Below are 24062 nucleotides of genomic sequence, written 5' to 3' on the forward strand. Positions count from 1 at the left end.
GGTTGGAATGGGTCATGTTGGCAACTATGCAAAGAGTGAGCCAATTCTTTTGCATCAAGGGTTACCCAGAGTCAGCTGGACGCTCACTCAGTAACACTGCCGGGAACCACGGTATAAGGGCAAGCAACAGTGACCCCAGCGATCGGAAAGCCAAGGCAATCCCCCAGTGTGTACCTGTACATTTCCGCACTGTGCCCTCGGGTTTGGTGCCCAGCCGGGTGAGTTTGCACTGGAAGTCGTCCTCCCAAAACTCCGCGAAATAGATGTTCCTCCGGTTGTTCTCCAGGGAGCGGCTGGTGAAGTACTGGTCGAAACCTGTGCGGAGAATTTGAGAGGGAAGAGGGGTGAATATGTGTTTTCCCTGCAGGGAGGGGAGCAAATCAGAGTCTCGGGTACCCTTGAGAGGATGGCGGGGAGTGCTCTCTGCGGGTGGAACATGTATTCCATTCCATCTATGGCAGGGCTCTGCAACCTGTGGCTCTCCATGTGTTTTGGACTACAACTCCAAAGATCCGTCACCATAGCCTATGTTGGATAGAGCTGATGGGATTTGTAGTCCAAAGCCAAAGTTTGCAGACGCATGATCAATGGCATGACTTTCTCTCTATACCAAATGTTTCTCAAGAAGTCATCCCATGACCTCTCCCAACGAACGAACACTTACCCTCTTCCCTCATTCCTAAAGTTGCAACATTTTTGTCCTATATCCCCTGCTTTTATTAATTCTTCTCTCTCGTTATTTGTTTTTCCACCTAGTTTCAAACATGCAATCACACTTCCCATCATAAAAAACCCTCTGCAAATTGCAATTCATTCCTTTTGTGACACTGTTTGAATAGTACCCAAGGGGGAGTTTTTTGATAAAGTGTGATGCAAAGTGTGCATTTTAAAGAATTTATTCAGCATCACTGGTCAAAACTACTAGCCATAGAGTGAATTAACTCATCAAACTGGCCCAAATTGGTCAAAAAAGTGGCCCTCTTGGACCCAAAAAACTGGCCCACACCAGCATTTTCAGTTATTGGTTCGGCCCTGGGCCTATTGCCCCATAGGCCCGTCTGAGCCTGACCTTATGAGGTTCAGAAGAGAAGACGCACTTGTTCTGCTCTGCAAAAGGACACGTATTAACAAATGCGCTTTCCCTTCTTTTTTTAAGCCAGTTTCCTTCCCCCACTCATGCCATTTTCCTCATCCCTGCATTCTTATGAGCGTGCACTGATGTGGTCATGTGGATATGCACGGCTGCCGCCATTTCTGTGTTTATTTCTCTTCTGTGTCCATTTTCACCTGTGCCCTCCACGCCTCCTCCATGCCACACCACCCTGCCTGTCCCTGCCCACCACTCACCATCGATGGACGCCCGCTTGGGCAGGATGGTTACCGATCCTTCTGCCACCTCCTCCAACTTCAGGATGGGCGAGATCTTGGAGCCCCAGCTGTCAGAGCCCACCCAGAGGAAGTGCCCCGTCTGGTTGGATCGCTGGGCCGCTTCCAGGACGCGCCTTGAAACACACAGGAAAGAGAAGAAGACTTGGTGCTCAGAGTAGATGCGGCTCATTAGGCCTAGACATTGCTGTCCCTAAGGAGGCCAAGGTCGGTATGATCACGGACGATGGCCTCTCAGCACACTCCCTACATGGCTCTGTTCCATGTTCTACATTTCACATTGTGCATTTGTTCGTTACTTTGTAGCATGTATTTATATGCATGTACAATAAAACATACATTTAACTCCAAGCTACCACAGATGAGGATGTTCTTCAAATTCCATGCCTTACTTCTTAAATGATGCCCTTTCTTTGTAGAAAAGGGGTTCTGCCCTCACAGGGTATTAAAGTCCAGGGAACAATTTGTAGTGAATTGTTATTTCGGTGTGTAGTCTTTCCATCGAAAAATGTTCCATCTAAACTTTTTCCATCTAATTTTTTCCCATGAAAATATGTTCATCGAATGCATATTTTTGTTGGGTAAAGGGTTCATTTTGTTTGGGGTGGGTTTTTAAGGGTTCAAAACCAGGGGTTCAAGTAGACCCCTCTCCCCCCAAAAATAAATAAATAATAATTCGATGGACACATTGTATTGCTCGGTGTCAGGCCAAACTGCTCTTCATGGGGTATCTTAAGGAAGTGTAATGTTCTGAGAAAGAGGAGTTCCTTTCCTCGACTAAAGGCATTGAAACCTCTGGAGTGGGTCCTGCAGGAACGCCTTCTCTCTGTTATGGTGTGGCAGGGAAGCGCCTGTCAACATCCACAGTGCTCTTTACAGGCGAATGGGTTCAGCTGCCGCAGTGAGCCCACTGCAGAGATCTACAAGCCCTTCCCCAGAAACCAAATTCACGCAGTGTTTTCCGAAGATACACATACATACGTTTGCTTACAGTGAATCTAAATGGGAGGTAGCTACATGGTGATTCGTTATCTTGCAAATCTAGTGGTTGGTGGCTCTCCAGGACCGGGCCATGCCTTCTGACCATTTCAAACTCAGAAGTGGTCTCTTCGCAAGCAGAAGCACGTGGACTGGGAGGCGTGGGTGCTAATAGGAAGAGCGGGTGTAAACTGGTAAAATGAGATTAGATCTGGGAACAGTGGGTGGGGGCTGTAAGGATTGGGCATAAACCAGGATTACTGGGTATGGACTGGGAAGAGCATAGGTGCATTATAAATACCGAATCAATCAATCAATCAATCAATAAATACATAAATAAATAAATAAAGTAGTTGTGGACAGGGAGGGCGTGGTCATGGACTAGCCTGAGTTGGGGTGGAATCCAAGGGGTGTCTGTCTACTTGGAAAAGTGGCCTCTTCTGGGAGGGAGGAGTAATTTAGATGAGTGGGTCTGGGTTGAAAAACGAGGGTGTGATTTTGGGCGGAAATGCATGCACTAATGTTAGCATACGCGCGTGTGTGTGATTGAATACGTAGGATAGGTTTGAGGATGTGCCAGGGGGCAGGAAGAGGAGTGAGAGTGGATTGGGAGGAGCTGATGTGGACGAGGAGGAGCAGGCATGAACTAAGAGGACTAAGTGTCAAGTGGGCGAAGTGAACACTGAAAGGAGGGGTTCCAGTCTTGGAGGAGTGGAATTGGAATGGGAATAGCAGTCATGCACTGTGAACGTGGCGATGAACTGGGAAGTTTTGCTATGGGCTAGAGTGGGTGGGCATAGACTTGGAGTAGTGGGCGCACACTCAGAGGAGTCAGCACGGGTTAGAGGGAGTGGCATGGACTACCAGTAGTGGGTTCACACACAGAGGGGTCAGCATGGGCTAGAGGAGGTGGGCATAGGCTGGGAGTAGTGGGTGCACATAGAGGGTCAGCACGGGTTAGAGGGAGTGGCATAGACTGGGAGCGGTGGGTGCACACACAGAGGAATCAGCACGGGTTAGAGGTAGTGGCATGGACTGGGAGCGGTGGGTGCACACACAGAGGAATCAGCACGGGTTAGAGGGAGTGGCATGGACTGGGAGCGGTGGGCGCACAAACAGAGGAGTCAGCACAGGTTAGCGGGAGTGGCATGGACTGGGAGCGGTGGGCGCACACACAGAGGTGTGAGCACGGGTTAGAGAGAGTGACATGGACTGGGAGCGGTGGGCGCACACACAGAGGTGTCAGCACGGGTTAGAGGGAGTGGCATGGACTGAGAGCGGTGGGCGCACACACAGAGGAGTCAGCACGGGTTAGAGGGAGTGGCATGGACTGGGAGCAGTGGGCGCACACACAGAGGGGTCAGCACGGGTTAGAGGTAGTGGCATGGACTGGGAGCAGTGGGCACACACACAGAGGAGTCAACACAGGGGGTGTCCGCACGGGTTAGAGGGAGTGGCATGGACTACGAGAAGTGGGTGCACACACAGAGGGGTCAGCATGGGCTAGAGGAGGTGGGCATAGGCTGGGACTAGTGGGTACACATAGAGGGTCAGCACGGGTTAGAGGGAGTGGCATAGACTGGGAGTGGTGGCCGCACACACAGAGGAGTCAGCACGGATTAGAGGTAGTGGTATGGACTGGGAGCGGTGGGCGCACACACAGAGGAGTCAGCACGGGTTAGAGGTAGTGGCATGGACTGGGAGCGGTAAGCGCACACACAGAGGAGTCAGCACGGGTTAGAGGGAGTGGCATGGACTGGGAGCGGTGGGCGCACAAACAGAGGAGTCAGCACGGGTTAGAGGGAGTGGCATGGACTGGGAGCGGTGGGCGCACACACAGAGGTGTCAGCACGGGTTAGAGGGAGTGGCATGGACTGGGAGCGGTGGGCCCACACACAGAGGTGTCAGCAAGGGTTAGAGGGAGTGGCATGGACTGGGAGCGGTGGGCGCACACACAGAGGAGTCAACACGGGTTAGAGGTAGTGGCATGGACTGGGAGCAGTGGGCACACACACAGAGGAGTCAACACGGGTTAGAGGGAGTGGCATGGACTGGGAGCAGTGGGCTCACACACAGAGGGTATCCGCACGGGTTAGAGGGAGTGGCATGGACTACGAGAAGTGGGTGCACACACAGAGGGGTCAGCATGGGTTAGAGGGAGTGGCATAGACTGGGAGTGGTGGGCGCACACACAGAGGAGTCAGCACGGGTTAGAGGGAGTGGCATGGACTGGGAGCAGTGGGCGCACACACAGGAGTCAGCACGGGTTAGAGGGAGTGGCATGGACTGAGAGCAGTGGGCGCACACACACAGGAGTCAGCACGGGTTAGAGGGAGTGGCATGGACTGGGAGCGGTGGGCGCACACACAGAGGAGTCAGCACGGGTTAGAGGGAGTGGCATGGACTGGGAGCAGTGGGCGCACACACAGAAGAGTCAGCACGGGTTAGAGGGAGTGGCATGGACTGGGAGCAGTGTGCGCACACACAGAGGTGTCCGCACGGGTTAGAGAGAGTGGCATGGACTACGAGAAGTGGGTGCACACACAGAGGTGTCCGCACGGTTTAGAGGGAGTGGCATAGACTGGGAGTGGTGGGAGCACACACAGAGGGGTCAGCACGGGTTAGAGGGAGTGGCATAGACTGGGAGTGGTGGGAGCACACACAGAGGAGTCAGCACGGGTTTTTGTTTGTTTGTTTGTTTTATTATTTATAATGCGCATCATACCCGGGGGTAACAGGGCACAGTGGTTACAAGTATATGCAAAGCTTGGTTACAACAGAGAAGGTATACAATCTACATACAGGTTATTAATACAAGAAGGTATATACAGACAGTACCTAATTACAAGGGTAATATACAAAAGATACAGATATTTTACAGAAGCAATACATACAAAGGTTGAGCAAGAGTTCACATTTACTGGCCATTATATTTCAGCCACAAAAAGATGTTAGATCTGAAGTTATGGTAAGATTGGTCTGATCTCAGTATGGGGGGTGGGAGGTAGTGGCATGGACTGGGAGCAGTGGGTGCACACACAGAGCAGTCAGCACACGTTAGAGAGAGTGGCATGGGCTGGGAGTGGGAGCAGTGGGTGCACACACAGAGGAGTCAGCACGTGTTATAGGGAGTGGCATGGACTGGGAGTGGGAGCAGTGGGTGCACACACAGAGGAGTCAGCACGGGTTAGAGAGAGTGGCATGGACTGGGAGCGGTGGGTGCACACACAGAGGAGTCAGCACGGGTTAGAGGGAGTGTCAGGGACTGGGAGCGGTGGGTGCACACACAGAGGGGTCAGCACGGATTAGAGGGAGTGGCATGGACTGGGAGCGGTGGGTGCACACACAGAGGAGTCAGCACGGGTTAGAGGGAGTGTCAGAGACTGGGAGCGGTGGGTGCACACACAGAGGGGTCAGCACGGATTAGAGGGAGTGGCATGGACTGGGAGCGGTGGGTGCACACACAGAGGAGTCAGCACGGGTTAGAGAGAGTGGCATGGGCTGGGAGTGGGAGCAGTGGGTGCACACACAGAGGAGTCAGCACGTGTTAGAGGGAGTGGCATGGACTGGGAGTGGGAGCAGTGGGTGCACACACAGAGGAGTCAGCACCGGTTAGAGAGAGTGGCATGGACTGGGAGCAGTGGGTGCACACACAGAGGAGTCAGCACGGGTTAGAGGGAGTGGCATGGACTGGGAGCGGTGGGTGCACACACAGAGGAGTCAGCACGGGTTAGAGGGAGTGGCATGGACTGGCAGCGGTGGGCGCACACACAGAAGAGTCAGCACGGGTTAGAGGGAGTGGCATAGACTGGGAGCGGTGGGTAGAGGGAGTGGCATGGACTGGGATCGGTGGGCGCACACACAGAGGAGTCAGCACGGGTTAGAGGGAGTGGCATGGACTGGGAGCGGTGGACGCACACACAGAGGAGTCAGCACGGGTTAGAGGGAGTGGCATGGACTGAGAGCGGTGGGCGCACACACACAGGAGTCAGCACGGGTTAGAGGGAGTGGCATGGACTGGGAGCGGTGGGCGCACACACAGGAGTCAGCACGGGTTAGAGGGAGTGGCATGGACTGGGAGCGGTGGGCGCACACACAGAGGAGTCAGCATGGGTTAGAGGGAGTGGCATGGACTGGGAGCAGTGGGCGCACACACAGGAGTCAGCACGGGTTAGAGGGAGTGGCATGGACTGAGAGCAGTGGGCGCACACACACAGGAGTCAGCACGGGTTAGAGGGAGTGGCATGGACTGGGAGCGGTGGGCGCACACACAGAGGAGTCAGCACGGGTTAGAGGGAGTGGCATGGACTGGGAGCAGTGGGCGCACACACAGAAGAGTCAGCACGGGTTAGAGGGAGTGGCATGGACTGGGAGCAGTGTGCGCACACACAGAGGTGTCCGCACGGGTTAGAGAGAGTGGCATGGACTACGAGAAGTGGGTGCACACACAGAGGTGTCCGCACGGTTTAGAGGGAGTGGCATAGACTGGGAGTGGTGGGAGCACACACAGAGGGGTCAGCACGGGTTAGAGGGAGTGGCATAGACTGGGAGTGGTGGGAGCACACACAGAGGAGTCAGCACGGGTTTTTGTTTGTTTGTTTGTTTTATTATTTATAATGCGCATCATACCCGGGGGTAACAGGGCACAGTGGTTACAAGTATATGCAAAGCTTGGTTACAACAGAGAAGGTATACAATCTACATACAGGTTATTAATACAAGAAGGTATATACAGACAGTACCTAATTACAAGGGTAACATACAAAAGATACAGATATTTTACAGAAGCAATACATAAAAAGGTTGAGCAAGAGTTCACATTTACTGGCCATTATATTTCAGCCACAAAAAGATGTTAGATCTGAAGTTATGGTAAGATTGGTCTGATCTCAGTATGGGGGGTGGGAGGTAGTGGCATGGACTGGGAGCAGTGGGTGCACACACAGAGCAGTCAGCACACGTTAGAGAGAGTGGCATGGGCTGGGAGTGGGAGCAGTGGGTGCACACACAGAGGAGTCAGCACGTGTTATAGGGAGTGGCATGGACTGGGAGTGGGAGCAGTGGGTGCACACACAGAGGAGTCAGCACGGGTTAGAGAGAGTGGCATGGGCTGGGAGTGGGAGCAGTGGGTGCACACACAGAGGAGTCAGCACGGGTTAGAGAGAGTGGCATGGACTGGGAGCGGTGGGTGCACACACAGAGGAGTCAGCACGGGTTAGAGGGAGTGTCAGGGACTGGGAGCGGTGGGTGCACACACAGAGGGGTCAGCACGGATTAGAGGGAGTGGCATGGACTGGGAGCGGTGGGTGCACACACAGAGGAGTCAGCACGGGTTAGAGGGAGTGGCATGGACTGGGAGCGGTGGGCGCACACCCAGAGGAGTCAGCACGGGTTAGAGGGAGTGGCATGGACGGGGAGCAGTGGGCGCACACACAGAAGAGTCAGCACGGGTTAGAGGGAGTGGCATGGACTGGGAGCAGTGGGCGCACACACAGAGGTGTCAGCACGGGTTAGAGGGAGTGGCATGGACTGGGCTCAGTGGGCGCACACACAGAGGAGTCAGCACGGGTTAGAGGGAGTGGCATGGAGTAGTGGGTGCACACACAGAGGGGAGTAGTGGGTGCACACACAGGGGTCAGCACGGGTTAGAGCACACACAGAAGAGTCAGCACGGGTTAGAGGGAGTGGCATAGACTGGGACCGGTGGGTAGAGGGAGTGGCATGGACTGGGAGCGGTGGGCGCACACACAGAGGAGTCAGCACGGGTTTGAGGGAGTGGCATGGACTGGGAGCGGTGGGCACACACACAGAGGAGTCAGCACGAGTTAGAGGGTGTGGCATGGACTGGGAGCGGTGGGCGCACACACAGGAGTCAGCACGGGTTAGAGGGAGTGGCATGGACTGGGAGCGGTGGGCGCACACACAGAGGAGTCAGCACGGGTTAGAGGGAGTGGCATGGACTGGGAGCAGTGGGCGCACACACAGAAGAGTCAGCACGGGTTAGAGGGAGTGGCATGGACTGGGAGCAGTGGGCGCACACACAGAGGTGTCAGCAGGGGTTAGAGGGAGTGGCATGGACTGGGAGCAGTGGGCGCACACACAGAGGAGTCAGCACGGGTTAGAGGGAGTGGCATGGAGTAGTGGGTGCACACACAGAGGGGAGTAGTGGGTGCACACACAGAGGGGTCAGCACGGGTTAGAGCACACACAGAGGAGTCAGCACGGGTTACAGGGAGTGGCATGGACTGGGAGCGGTGGCCGCACACACAGAGGAGTCAGCACGGGTTAGAGGGAGTGGCATGGACTGGGAGTAGTGGGGTCAGCACGTTTTAGAGCACACACAGAGGGGTCAGCACGGGTTAGAGCACACACAGAGGGGTCAGCACGGGTTAGAGCACACACAGAGGAGTCAGCACGGGTTAGAGGGAGTGGCATGGACTTGGAGGTTGTACTTTGGGATGGGAGTTGGCATGGGACCATGGATTACGCAGAATGGGTGTACTTATTGAATTGTATCTAGAGGCACAGTTCTTATCCCCATCTCTTGTCTTACCCCCACCCCACCTTGACTTTTGCCCCCACCTACTTGATATCATCTTCGTTGGCGAATATGATGATGCCGCGCGCGTTGGAAGTCTCCAGAAGCCGCTTGATCACCTTGTCGAATTCGCCCGGGCGGGGCTCCCGTGGAATCTTGATGGACTGAGCAATGCAGACACCCCCTGTGCCAAAACATGAAAGACATTCAGGGGGGGGGAGGGTCTTGCCTTTGGATGACGCTTACATCAGCATGCACACCAAGGGGCACCTTCACCAGAAGTGTGCTAGAACAGTTGGCAACTTGGAGATTGGTTTGGCATAACGAGACGATGCACACAGGAATGGGATGCAAAGTGCCATGTTGGTGTTGTACACGATCATATATTTGGGTGTATGGAAGATCAAATTAAGATATGCGCCAAATCATGCCTGTGTGCATAGAATATACATCACGCTGCTTGAAATACTATACTGGACAACTCAACTAATATCCTATGCCAGTGTGTGCCATGTCAATGTGCGTATACAAAAGATACCATGTGGCACTTGCATATAGACTGCCTTATTGGCAACATGTAGGGGTCCCAGGTATAAAAAGCAAGCTTCATGTGGATTGCCATAATTGGATGTATTTAGTGTAAGGATTGGCATGAAGGGTGTATTGAGTGTACGGATTGGCAGGATGAGTGCATTGAGTGTAAGGATTGGCAGGATGGGTGCATTGGGTGTAAGGATTGCCATAATTGGGTGCATTGAGTGTAAGGATTGGCAGGATGGGTGCATTGACTGTAAGGATTGGCAGGATGGGTGCATTGTGTGTAAGGATTGGCATGAAGGGTGTATTGAGTGTACAGATTGGCAGGATGAGTGCATTGAGTGTAAGGATTGGCAGGATGGGTGCACTGAGTGTAAGGATTGCCATAATTGGGTGCATTGAGTGTAAGGATTGGCAGGATGGGTGCATTGAGTGTAAGGATTGCCATAATTGGGTGCATTGAGTGTAAGGATTGGCAGGATGGTGCATTGACTGTAAGGAATGGCAGGGAAGGTGCATTGAGTGTAAGGATTGCCATGATGGTGTGTATAGCTAGCAATGCGATGCTGTATGGATTGTGACAACAGAGTGTATGGTTTGCTGTGAAAGGGTGCACACATTTCTATGATAGTGTAACGTAATGGGAGGTGCATGGATGTTTCTGTGATCTATAGCCACGATGGTTATTGCATGCCAAGGTGGGATAATGCCATGATGCTAGTATGATACACTCTAAGCACCCACATAATGCTATTCAGGTCACTGGTGTGAACCCTGAAAGAGCTGACCCGGCCTTTCTTCCTCACACGTTCAAACAAGTGTACAAATGAGATGCGAAACAATAACATGCATTGTTGAATTATTTAGATACAGTAGACATTGTTGTGTGTGCTAGTAAAAAGTAATTATTATTGCCAAGAGTGCCTGGGCTGGCACACCTTGGCTATCGATTGACATGATGAGTTGCATAGATTGGGAGCATGGGTGTACTATTTGCCATGATGGGCTGCATGTATTATAATGATGGTGGTATTGATTGAAATGACAGGTGTGGGGAAACAAGCATCACATGTCAACTGGCCAGTCTTTTTACAGTGAAAATCAAATGTGTGATTAGAAGAAATATTACAATTCTTTTAGAATTTTCTTAGCACCATGAATTCATTTTAGGTGAAGCGCCCTGGGCCCAGTTCTGCTCTGAGTGAACACTATTTTAGATTGGTGGTGGGAACCTTTAGAAGCCATGCTCTATGTTTCCAGAAGGCCAGCACATTGCAGCCTGGGACATGTGATTCTGGCGTCATAGTACCCCGCGCTGGAAGATTGAAATCGACATTCCAGCTCTGGGTCTTCATAGAGGTTCAGCACACTGCATCTTGGGAGATGCTGAATCTGGCAGCATGATATCTAGCACTGCATCTTGCCAGATGAAGATCGTGAATGTAGCATCTAAAGCAACAGCATCAGCAAGGTTTGAAAGAAGTGCATATTCGAGCCCCACGGTCTCCCACTATCCCAACAGGGTTCATCACGATTTATGAACTCTGGTCCTGTGGTAGGTAACGTGACATCATGAGGACGATGCATATTCCAATTCCAGGTTGTGAGGAATTTGACCCTTCGCAAGGTGGGTGTTGGGCTCGCCTGGGCTTTTTGACATTTTTACTTAAATGCAATGATGGTAGACCAACCTCAGGAAAATGTGTTGCGGTAATCCACACACATTTCCCTATGCTCACACCACAACAAATGCATAGACAAGTGTACTACGGGTGGGCTTAGTCAGGCACAGTCCACCCTGTCATATTTAGTTGGAATGTGACAGCAGCCAGGCATGGGAGACGACCAAACCTTTCCCCCCACCATGGCCAGCCTATTTAACTAATATCCGCCCTGCACGTTTGTTAGGCCCTGCAGCTGGTGGCAGTGATTAACATACCAATACAGGGTACTTCAAACATGCCCACATGTGGCCTGGCTGCAGAGGTTAACAGAGGAGACAGGAAACCCAACAACCTTTCATATGTAACTGTGTCAATCTGAAGTCAGCTCCCGCCCTCAGTATCAATGACAGTGAGCTGTAATGTTTGGGACTGCTGTTTACAGTCATAAGGTACCAGAATGCGGTTTGCAGAAGCAAGCGAGTCTGGTCTTGCTGCAGCTTCAAGGAAGACCTGCCGCTTTAACAGGGACAACATAGAGAGGACCATTAACCAGAGAGGCTCTTTGATCAACATCCGACAGGAAGATGGGTGGCCAGAGCTCTTTCTGTTGAGAGAAGGATTCCGCCATCTTAGTTCTGGGGCACACCTTGTTCCTGCTTTCACCCCTTTACCGTTCCTGTTGCCAATCACTCTGGTTATGACCTCACACATACAGGAGATTGTTGGTAGGGACCCCAGGATTGGTTCATTAAGGTAGGCTTAGCCTACACCAATCACTGTGACCCACTCGGCTTTAAAAGAGGGCTGAGCCCCTCTTTTGGCAGATCATCTGAAAACTTCACAAGAAGTAGCAAGAAGAACTCAACCTTGGACTCTGGCTTAACTTAAAGTCTGCCCTACATCGTCTGCCATTGAGGGAAGGCCAGGAAAGCCAAAGAGGGAAGCACAATCCCTACCCTAAACATCTCCCAGGGAAAAGAGGGTGCTACAGACCTCAGAGGACCCCCAGTCACTCCAGAACCTGCACCCAGCCAGCACACGGAGTGCCCTGCTAGGCTCTGCAGCAGGTTTCCTGGAGAGGAAGTGCCAGAAGGTCTCTGAACCTACAACCAAGGACAATGCAGCACACTCCTCAGCTTTGGGACGTCTGCCTTAAAAGATGGCATGAGCCCATTGAAGAAGCTGGGTGAAGTGCCTCAACAAGCATCTACCAACATCCGCATTAAAGGACATTTTCGAGCCAGTCGAGTTCCTCGATCTGCAACCGATGGCAACGCTGACCGGTGTCAAGGTGCTGTCACTTAAAGACATCTGAGTTAACCCTGCCAGTGCTTCAGAACCGCCAATCAGCAGTGAGACAATGATTCGCTCCCAGCCGCCTTATAGGCCAGCCTGCAGCCGTTCGTCCAGCTTCGCTCGCCGAACTGTCCTGCCGCATAATACCCGCAGCTGACTCCTGTTACAAAGTCTGTCACAGAAGCCTGCAAAGTGTCCTGAAGCCAACTCGACCCTGTCGAGCACCAAGAACACTGCAAGCATTAGGTACATTGTGGTTCTGGCCCCCTGGTCCTTCCCAGAAGGCCCCTAGAGACAATTTAAGACCCATTGCTCCCTTTTAACTGAAGCCAAGGAACCTTAAACTGTTGTGGTTACTAATCATACCGAATACCCTCCTGTCAGTACCCCAGAGTGCATCCATTTTCCTTCTTTGAAACTGTCTGCCATCTGCATTCCTTTAACCAAGTTGGTTGTATTTCATAGTGTTACTAGAACTGTCTGTTGTGATATAAACAAATCAGATATGTTTGATACGACCTTGACTGGACAGTCCCTTTTATCATTGGGTAATAATGATATTTTTGCTGTGTTGCAACTAACTAATGATGCACGACCTTTCAGAGATAAGTCTGCTGTTCCATCCACGTTAGCAAAATCGGACAAGGGCGTTTATAATTTGCTTGCTATTTCAATCTGCTTGGATCCTTTCTGGTGTATTAGAGGTGCGGTGCTGACTGATGGTTTAGAAACTGATATTCACCCCTGGACCACTGATACCCCAGAAGTTGATTCATCACAATTTGTCATCCTCCAGTCTTCAAGAAGATTATCTGACAATTGATGATTTTAAAGACATAAAACAAGTTTGTCCCAAATGTTCACATCACAATAGGAGACAATACAACAATCTCCAGGATCTCAAAAGGGTTTTATCTCACATGTGTGGATTTAATGGATGTATAATTCCATATTCCCATCAGGTACATGTGATCTGCATTAGGTCATTGCTGCCCATTCATAGCTATGGCTTTTGCCCTGAAAACACCTTTAATGGGGTTCACAAAGGTTCTTTCACCATTTGTGCCCACATTGCACTAGGAAGGGGTAACAGTTTTCCCATAGCAGAATGACAGGTGAATTCGAGCTTCATTGTGTGTGTGCCTCCAACTATTCATCAAGCAGACTTGACTGAATCTTCAATGTTTGCGATTCCTCGTGAACTGGAAAAAGTCACAACTAGACTATTCCCAAAAACTGGTATTTATAGGTGCTTGATTTTCAAGAGACAAAGGGGTGGTCTTTCTTACTGCGGAGCAATGATCAAGCTGGATGAGAATCCTGAAAGACGATTCCTTCGGAGACAGGATCACTTGGCATTGTTTGGCTTCATAATTCTCATAGGCTAATGCTTTCAAGGATCAAATTCAGACCCAGCAGTCAGGGAAGTTCAACCTTCAGTGGTGGCTCAATCAGAAGAATCTGCCAAGCGGATTCCCCCCAAACTTCCATCCTTGATGGTGCTGACAATGGATGCCAGCAGTCCGGCCTGGGTGGTGATTCTGCCTTTTCCATCAGTGATTCAAAGGAAAGCAATACGAGTTCAGACAGACAACACAACGACAATGGCATACATAAATCTATTGTATGCTCTTGAATACTTGACGGAAGAACTCGTATTAGAACTGACAGCAGACCACATCAAGCAGGTGGACAAAGAACAAGCATACAGGCTGAGCCAGATATTGCTATGCTCCCAAAAGATGCCTCTGCACTCAAGACCATTCCAACAAATGCATGATGTTTGCCACCCTCATATAGACTTCTTTGCCTCCTCATAAGGTACTCTTCTTCCCATGTTATGCATCAGGTTCCCAAATACTCTGCAGTATGCCCATCCTGTGTCACAGCTGATTGCTGATTACCAGGGTTCTGTTGAAGATCAAGGAGTGCACTACAACAGTCATTCTGGTAGTCCTCTTTTGTTTGAAAAGTTACTGGTTTCCCCTTATTGATTCATTTGAATCTATGTTTTTTCTGTGCCACCCGTAATTGCGCCGACGAAAATGTCGACACAATTACGGCGTGGCACAGTGATCAAATAGATCACTTTATAAGCATCCCCCTGGCTGCACTCTCTTACCCGACCCCCCGCCCCACTTACCTTTTTGGGGCACACTTGTGTGTGCCCCGCCGACTCCCCGCTACACCTGCAGCATCGGTTCCTCCCACTTATGTCGATCGGAGCTGATGCCACAGGGTGCTTTTCTTTTTTTTTACTTTCTTGTCCCCCGCTTACCACAACCCCGACTCACATTACTGCACCCAAGGAGAGCGAGGGACACCCCTGAGACCCCTGCTCTGCTTGGGTGCAGTAATGGGAGTCAGTATTTTGTACACCCCAAAAGTCTCTTTGACTGCGGGGGCGCACACATGAGGGTGACATTTTAGTACAATTCCATTAAATTGGCGGTAGCCCTGGTGTGGTATCCCTCGATATCTCCATCCCCCTTTTAGGATCCCAAGGGGTATCTACAGAATACCAGATAGCACTGGAGGGGCTGCAAATTGAGAGGCAAAACGTTCAGAGGAAGGGTCTGGCAAGAAAAGTAAAGATTGCAATTCAGAAATACAGGACAACAGCGACCCTCAAGGTTTCTGCTAGGAGCTGGCATACTTTTCATAGGAGGTGTGTATCCCACAATACTGATTACTGATAATGGTGTGCAGCTAGTCTCAATCGAAATGGAGAACTGTCTTCAAAGAAATTGTATTGAACATTGCACGAGTTCTATTTATCATCCTGAAAAAACGGATTGGTTGAAAGATTTAATTGTGTAATAAAACAGAGCATCCAGCAGCCCATAGTGGAAAATACAGACTGGAGAAAGCCCGCGTATGTTAAGTTATGGGCCCTTCGAGCTCACGGGAATCACTGTAGGTATTACATGCACACTCACCCTCATGGACGTGACTCACTGTGGGAGGTGTTCCACAGATGTAGGCCTCAACCCAGACTCTGGCATACAGGACGAATAAGGCTTGAACAGCTGCATACATGTGTGGAAAGCACGGCTACTCAATGAGGCGCTGCTCTCCTGGACTCGCTCTCCTGGACCAGTATAATATAGATGAGGATAGACAGTAGTAAATGTATTAGGAGCTTTATTCATGTCCCTATGCCCCACCGGCCCCTATCAACTGACAACTATCCTCAGGAACAACATGGAATCAAGGGGGATTCCATGTTCCACAAGCTGCATGTGAAGTGAAAATGCTACCGAAAGGATTGCTGACCTGACTTCAAGTGGTTCTTCTATGGGTTTATTCCTTGGCTCTGGCCGTTGTACTCCAGTGAATGCATTCACATCATTAAGTATCAACCATGTCACCTTTAAAATGGTCTTTCGAGTGCCTATCAATTTTGTCCGTAGACAGAAGGAATTGGAAGAGGTTTTGTGTAAAGACTCATTTTTGTAGGTTCATACGGATGCTTTTATTTTGAAGTGTGATCGTTCTATTCTCTCGAAAGTGTTCTAAAAGTTCCATACCCTTAGGATACGGTGTATACAACCTTTTTTCCTAATCCTTCCTCAGAGAAGGAGGAGGCAAGTAGGCATTTATTTATGTTACAAAGGCAGGTTTAGCTCAACTGGACAGAAAGGTGGGTGTAGGGGTGTCTCAAAGTTCACTTGTGGCATTAGACATTTCTAAAAAAGGAAGGTATGAATAGGTTTGCTAAAAAAGCATACTTAGCAAACCCCCCTGCTGGTACTCCTTTACCCATAGGCATTTAGGGCAGGTCTGTAGGGGGAATGCTGGATTGCTGGGTAAAGGGCAAGGGAGATCCCCTTGAGGACCTCTGTAAGGCAAGAGCTTTCTCTGATGTGCACCCATTTGTTCTTTAATATAGACTCAATGAGTCCAGCTTCTAAGAGCTGTAGTGCAGGAATGCCACAGGCTACACCTTGATGAAAGCATGCTAGATTCATGAGATAGTAAATCAATCATTTGGATCTGTGTGTGTTGCAGCATGTGGAGAGCTATGTGGGCCTCTTATATTATGGGCAGTTATCCATCTTCATCTTTGGTGTTCCTCAAAATAAACTCTGGGACAGGGAAGTGGGAGGTGGAGGAAATGGCAGTTTACTTACCAGTGATCATTATTACTCCCAGTCCCACTCTCCCTGGTCACAGTGCCTATTCCTACCTAGCCCTCCTTACGTGGGGATGGATTCCAATTTGATGCTCATTGGAAATTACGCTGGAGAATTGTGGGTAAGATAGAGATGTTATTTCTGCAGAGGGTCAGGGGTCAGTGTGTTTGTTTTTAAATGCATATTATGGTGGTGGTTTGCCTCAAAAGTCAGTACTCTGACAAAGAAGCGTAGGGCTAGGAGTAATGAAGGTGATCTGTAAGTAATCTGAGCATTTTTGCTGCTAGTTTCACACCGGCCTATAGCCTGGTCTGCAGCTACCGGCCAACAGCCCACAGCCAAGTGTGCTGGTCGAACAGGTGGCCAAGTAACTGAAACTATTTTATTTTGCCATCATCTTCCTTTGACATAGCAGCCCTTGTTTATGTTGTTTACTAAGACAGGTCTGTAGTCGTGGACGGCTCATGATATAAGCATCGTGTTCTGTATGTGTCCCCATGGGCGTCACAACCATCAGCGCAACTAATGCAGCTGCCTGGGACCCACACTGGGACGGAAGATGGGGGCTAGTCGCCATCAGCCAGCAAACGATCATGGCGCTTCTCGCCCAGCAAGTGCTCACTGCACTGCCCAGTGATCTGTCAATCATTCTCTGCCGCATCCTGTGCTTTCAGCAGCACATTCAGCACTGCAGCTCTAGCCCACCCGCCACTTCCATCATTGTAACTTTATCATCGCCAGTACATCTGATCCTAATTGAGAGCCTGGGTGGCATCACCACTTATGCTGCCAGAGAAGAGGGCATCAAGGCAGGTCAATCAGAGTTCGACTTTACGTTCAGTTGCATAAAGTCACACCAGCAGAGCAGCAGGGGCTGGTGCCTCGGTTGCTGAGATGAACTTCATAAACAGACTAATTTCTTGTAATTAGTAGACTTTACATTTTATTTTGCCAATAAAACACCTTATTATGTAACTTAAGATGTATCCTGCTGTTGCTGCATGAGCTCAGCCCTGTGTCTGGTCAGTGGACACACGCCACAATGGCAAGAGGACGCAGCAGCACTTAACGTTGCTTTGCAGCTATCCAGTTCATGCTGCAGTTAGAAGGTTATACTTTCCAATATAAGTTTTTAGTAATGCGTTCCTTTCCAGGTTTAAAAGGAGCCCCCTTTTGTCATTAATGCTGATGTTACACTGGATTTCAGCTACGTATCCCACTAACAAAAGTATTATTTTGAGTCTATTTCAAATCTTTATAATTGAAATTTGCAATCGATCTCACTGCCTCCAGCTCTCCTCTATATGATGAAAAGTCATTTGTTTAATTAGAATCGTGTTTCTTTACCATGTACTTAGCCCAGAGGCGTTGCTGGGGGTTGGGGCGAGGGGATCTGAGGGGGCTATAGCCCCGGGTCTTTTGGCTGTAGCACCGGATAGAAGCTCATGGACTACAACCAAAAGGCTATAGCTAGCCCCCAATCCCGCCAGTCCCGACTTTAGCTTAGCCCCGGATCTTTTCCAGACCTAGCAACAGCCCTGACCTACCCCCTACGGCATGGAATACGTTTTCTTGTTTGTCGCTGTCAGCAAGAGTCAAAACTGGTCTATGTTAAGAATTCTGGCATGGAACTTGAGTCGGCTTGACAGGAATGTTCATGATAAATGCTCAACTAGTGTGTTTCCAGGACGCATGAGCACTGGGACGCTATCACAAACCAAGCTATGTTAGCGTCCACAAGTTTGCAACCGAGGGGTCTCCTGGGAGATCAAATGGGGGCAGGCAATTTGGATCTCCCCTCACTGCACAGATGTCTCTGATCCACAACAATTCCCTGGAGGTTTTGGGTGTAAACAGTGGACTGTGTGATGCATCAATTGTGTATGCATTTGACATTTATGCATACATGCCAACATTTTGAAGCACCCAGGAGGGACATTTTGTCAGGGAAGGTGGGAGAATTAATTTTCCCATACGCTTGCATTGGGGTTCGAATTATTTTAGGGAAGAGAAAGGGAAAACTAGTAATATTTTCCATTGAAAAATCGTGAGTCACCCGTCTAAATCGGGAGGGTTGGCATATATGTTTATGGTAGAAGAAGATTTGCTGGAATCGCTCTGCAACCTTTGCAGCCCCTGTGAAGCGCTTTGAAACACATTGTGTATAGTTTCTATATAAATTAACTATCATATCAAATCATATTAATAGTTCTGAACACATCATAGCACTAGGGGATTTTAACAATGAATTTGAGCGTCTTAGGAGCTAGTCTGCTGGGGCCTCTAGCCCAGATATTGGTGGTTGCCAGGTTTGCATGGTTTTGAACCAGTGGGGGGCTGAACCCCAAGGATACACCCCTTTGCATGAGGGTTATAATGACTGCCTCCTGCCAGAGCACCCAGGTGGGTGGAAGGACACCCTTCCCAATACATTTCTAGAGCAAGAAGTGGATCTTGCAAAGGCTTGCCTATAGGGTAAGAGGGGTCATTGGACTGGTTTGCACCCGTAGAAGTGGATCAAGGCTACAGAATCCCAGAAGACAACTCACAGTTGGGACCAGCTGCCAAGACCAAGAAAAGAAGCGTTAAAACTCACAGAGAGTGTACGTGGCTTGAGGGACACTGGGTGTGGCTGCTCCCAGAACTTTGTGGGTTAGAATGGAGACTGAGCGTCATGCTTGGGACACTAGTTGCCCTTAGCAGAGGCTCTTCACCTGACTATCCCTTCTCCGTGACACTGTTTCTTGGGAATCTTCCTCTATTGTTGCTTTCCTTCTTCCCTGGGCATTCTTCCGCCCCTTCAGGCGGGCTTCAATAAAAGTAGAATAACAGCCCCGGTGTGACACCTTGTGTCCACCTCCTGACAAGAGATAAGCCGCTTGTCAACAGAGAGAAATAAACACCAATGTGTGTTTAAAAAATCGTACCTTGCATGCTCACAAATACAATGCATTTTTGCTTGCATAATGCTTGTCCTACGCGTATTTAAGAAAAGGAAGGGATCCCTTCAAACCAAAATACTGTTGTCTCTCCTTCTCCTGCATCAGGGAATCCACTATTTTTCTCCAAAGCTCTCACTGGGTCAGGCTTCAGGATTTGTTGTAAATGGGCATCAACATCGAAAAGGTGATTGGTCAAACAATTTCTTTTTATTGACATGTCATAGTGTCTTATGCATTGTGGAGACATCAAATGATTGTGCGTTTACTCAAATTTTGATGGCTTGGTTAATTACGTTTGGTAAATATTATGCCCCTGATTCATGGATTATTTGCGCCGAAAAAAACCGGGATTTGTGCACCATTCTGCCCGCAAATCCCTGTTTTTTTCGGCGCAAATAATCCATGAATCAGGGCCTATATCTGGTTCCATGAGTAATACTTTGTTCTATTATGTGATCAACCATTTTTAATATGTCCAATTACAGATGAAGACATTCTATATGAATATAATTGTCTTAAGTGAGAATGAAGCATGTGCACAGCCGTCGTTACTTGACACCCGGCTACACCTTTGCACGGGGGCAGGCATTGGACCCTGGTTGAGTTACTGACACCATAGGCTGTTTATCCTCGCATCCAAATCTTGAGGATGCTCGAATCGTTAAATATGCTTCAATGTTACAAACATTTTAATGTTAGGGTGAGTGTTGTTAAAAATTAAATGAGCACCAGGACCAGTGTGCATTATGTACTTATTAATTCTACAATACAACCCTTTTATCACGGACATAGATCTGTGGTCAACTTTTATATTGCCAAAATGTGCTTTGATTTCATGCAAAGCAAAATGAAACCCCTGGAGGTGCTAGTTGCCCTTTGTCTCCTGCCCATTTCTCATAAGGCCATTTTTAAAGAGTACTATACGAGTGTACCAGACTGTCCATCTTGGAAGGATAACCATATATCAGAAAATGATGTGGGTTATTCTAGATTTTCAAAAGATGGCTACAATCTATACGGGAAGAGGTCATTAGAAAAAAAAACATTGTAAACGATTTAAAGAGAGCCAGTTTTATAACTGGTTTTGTAAACCGGAAACAGCCCCTCTCCCAACACAACCAAAGATATCTGCTTTTTTTTCTCTGGATGTGGAGCTGTCAGCAAAGACATGGGGCCTCAATACGACTTTGGAGGTAGCCATGGCGCTATTGGCGCCATGGCTGCCTCCAAATTCGGGTCCGGGTTCTCTGAATGGGGAATTACCGGGCCATTCCGAGTTTGGAGGGCCCGGTAATTCCTCCTACAGGGAACCCGGACCCGGTCCTTCCCATTCCCATTGAGCCACACAGGGCTCAATGGGAATGGGTGCGGGAGCTAACAACGGGCCGATTACCACCGGCCCGTTGTTAGCTCCCTGGGCCCCTCGCAGGACCCCCTCTGGACGTCTGGTAAAACCAGACGTCCAGAGCGGGTCCCCAGAGGGGACCTCGTAATATTGCGGAATGGGTTTAACGGCGCTGCCACCATTAGCGGCGCCCGTTAACCCATTCCGCAATAGTTGTAATTAGGCCCATGGAGTGACATGGAGTTGCCCTAGGAAAAGTGCAGCTGACTACATAACTCTCACCCACATAGAAGACAGAGCCATAGAGTGCGACAAAGAGAGACATGGAGAGACGAGAGGGAGCACAGAGAGAGGGAGAGACCGAGAGTGCAGAGAGAGAGAGGGTGGGGGGTAAGGGGGTGAGAGCGATAGATCAACATATTTGTGATTCAAAAGTATTGAATTGGTTATAATGTTCATATATGCTGGTTTTAAAACACTATAGGGTATTGTTAACTTTTGCAAAGAAATGGTCTAAGATGCCATAGGAAACCTTTATATCTTCAGTGAAAGACAGTTGGACATAGGCCATTCTAAGCTGATGGAGCCTTTTAACGAGTAACAATGATAGCCATTGCTCTATTCGTATTGCCACTCCTGTAGCATCTGTGGTGACTTTTGAGTGATAGCAAACAAAAGGGCACTGTATTAACTATGTAACCAGTAATAGCATCACCCTACTTACAACTAACAAAGCCATGAAAATTTGATGAGCAAATGTACAAGCATCTTATATCTAATCAAGGCATCCTTTGCTGTAAATGGTCAAAGCAGGACACTAAGCCATAAGGAGATGGCCAAAACAAACAAATGATTTAGGTAGTGACCTTTTCAATGTTGATGCCATTTAACGCAAGGCTTCAGGCCAGACCAGTTCCAAATGAATGTTGGATTGCCAGACCTCAGGCAAGAAGAGCCAAAAAATATATTTTATTTTGATGGCAACCTCTATTTTTGATATATGTTTTAGATGCAGGTCTCTAAGCATTCTGCAAATAAAACGCAGAGGGTCTCATTAAAGGTACAGCAGTGCATATAGAAACTGTGCAAATACGGCAGTAATTGTATAATCGCCACATCACCACACCGCCATACTACAAGCCACAAGTTTGATGGTAAGGTGGAGGATTTCCCTCCACAAACCGCCAAATATCAGCAACATCGGCAGTATTACCGCCCAAACCCCCTTTTAGATAAGCCTTTCCCCAGCCTCTCTGGCCATGCTCACAGCCAACCATTATCCCAGGCTCAAACAAACGTTTGTGAAAGAATCATCATGCAGGATTCAGGACAACCATTCCTCTGAGTAGTTAGAGGCAAGACCATTCTAGGCCGCTAAGTGGTCTCATTGGACTAAACAGTCTTGGAAACATTCGCCTCTGTTGTTAGCAAAGGTCAGTGTTGTAGCCAATTGGCTGTTTCGATTGGTTTCCAGTGCATTTCTTGGAAAGTAATTCACTATGCGTTTGTGAAGAAATATGGATGTGGTACTGTTTACAGAAATGGGCAAGGTCATTTCTGGGTTGTCCTTTCGGAGGTCATGTTGAGAACTTGGAGTTTTGCCTCACTCTCCGTCATGGGGTTATATCCCCTTTCAACTAATCCAGTTTACAGGGTTTACCCATTCTTTGGTATTTGAGTATTTCCAGATGTTGTCCTTCTAACTTTCAAACATTATGAGTGGGCTCTTTTAGGGACCCACAGGTAATGGTTTAAGAGGAGGATAAAGGTCTTCTGGGAAGAGGATTTGTGAAATAGGTGCCATGGGCTGGGGCCACCATTTATCTGCTTCCCTGGATCATGATGAAAAGGAGTAGCTGTTCTCTCAAGCCAGGCCATTCCACCTCATAGGCATATGAGGGAAGGCCGAACAACCACATGGGGAAAGTCTCCAGCGAGGAGAAATAACCTTGTGGCATAAAAAGCTTTGAGAAAGTCCCGAGCGAGCAGAGGTCCACTGCAGGTTGAAGATTCCACCAGCAGACACACAGCGTCACAAAAAGCACAAGCAGTGTGGCTCGCCTGTATTCTGTCCCCAGCCCCACTGTCAGACATGCTGACGTGGATCCGCCATCCAGAAAGGATGAAAGAGGTGCAGCGTGAAATGTGGCCGCAGGCACCATGCATAATGATCTCAATGCACACAGGGCAGTGCGACTGCTACATAACACCGGTTCCGAAACCTCTGGGTGGGTAAGTGGAGAACCCTGCCCTGCATGCCATACGGCCCCCCAGACAATCTCAGAGTCAGGGCTGATCCCCACGCCCATAAGCACCAAACTAGCCCCCAGCAACAAAAAGAAGAGCCTGGTGATACAGAACAACAAGTCCAATTTGTTATAGGGGTTTTGTCCTTCCAATCAGAGATTTCCAAATTCTAAGGAGAAATTGGGAGATGAAATCAGATCAAAAGTCAGAACCTCCACAGGATTGGCCATCTGGATACCAATCAACCTAGTTTGGTTATTAGTAGACCCAGAAGCCATGCATATCATGAACCACCTTCACCTGGAATTTAGGACAACACCACATTCCCTGGGCCAAAACTGGTCTTTGTACAAGCATGAACCCTAGAATCCAAGCGGGTCAGGACCTATCTGTATCTATCCACAAAAGGACAACATCACGTCATTATCACAAGGATCCCATACTAGCTGAACATGGATACCTAGCTTGGTTCACCACCCAAGATTCACCTCCCAATATCTATTACTTTAAAAGAGGGGGCAATGTTGTTTCCTAATGGTTTATCAGGACCCGATAGATATGCTCTTTCCACATGTCTTTTAGTACCGCAATAAAAACTCAAACCTAGTTGCTTACCATGCCCCCTTCTTCGTGAATCAAAACACCATTAATTGCCCAGCACTGTACCGGTTATTAAACCCATGCCAGACGGGATATCCTACTAAGTCTGACTTCTTTACAACAACAGTGGACATGAGGATCTTTCTGGTGTACCTTTCCTGTACCCCAGACTACGATAACTTAATTTCTAAACACTGGCCAACGGCGTAAGCAGGATGTTGCGCAACCACATCAACCCTTGAATAGATTCTTCATCCTGAACATTAGGAAAAAAAAGTAGACACCTTAGAGCTGAGGATCCTCTTGCGGAGGATCTAGTCAGATCCTTGTTTTTAGTTCTCCCTTTTTACCCTCCCTTGCCTTGTCACGCACTGAAACACCTGTGTACGAGCG

At 48.9% G+C, this 24062-nt stretch overlaps 1 protein-coding gene across 5 annotated transcripts in view; it reads right to left on the reverse strand.

Moving 5' to 3' along the window:
- Positions 1-24062, reverse strand: part of LOC138569486 (metabotropic glutamate receptor 8-like) — a 647717-nt gene that overhangs the window by 284788 nt on the left and 338867 nt on the right. For all 5 annotated transcript variants that reach the window (XR_011303249.1, XM_069647490.1, XM_069647494.1 and 2 more), the window contains exons 4-6: positions 8951-9086; positions 1348-1502; positions 175-315 (exon numbers count right to left, since the gene is read on the reverse strand). Coding sequence is in view for 4 of the 5 variants with exons in the window: in XM_069647490.1 (XP_069503591.1) it covers positions 175-315; positions 1348-1502; positions 8951-9086 (432 nt within the window). In the remaining variant the exon portion in view is untranslated. The remainder of the gene's footprint in view (positions 1-174; positions 316-1347; positions 1503-8950; positions 9087-24062) is intronic.

The sequence above is a fragment of the Ambystoma mexicanum genome, chromosome 2q, assembly GCF_040938575.1.
Source record: "Ambystoma mexicanum isolate Mex_15411 chromosome 2q, UKY_AmexF1_1, whole genome shotgun sequence".
Taxonomy (NCBI): Eukaryota; Metazoa; Chordata; class Amphibia; order Caudata; family Ambystomatidae; genus Ambystoma; species Ambystoma mexicanum.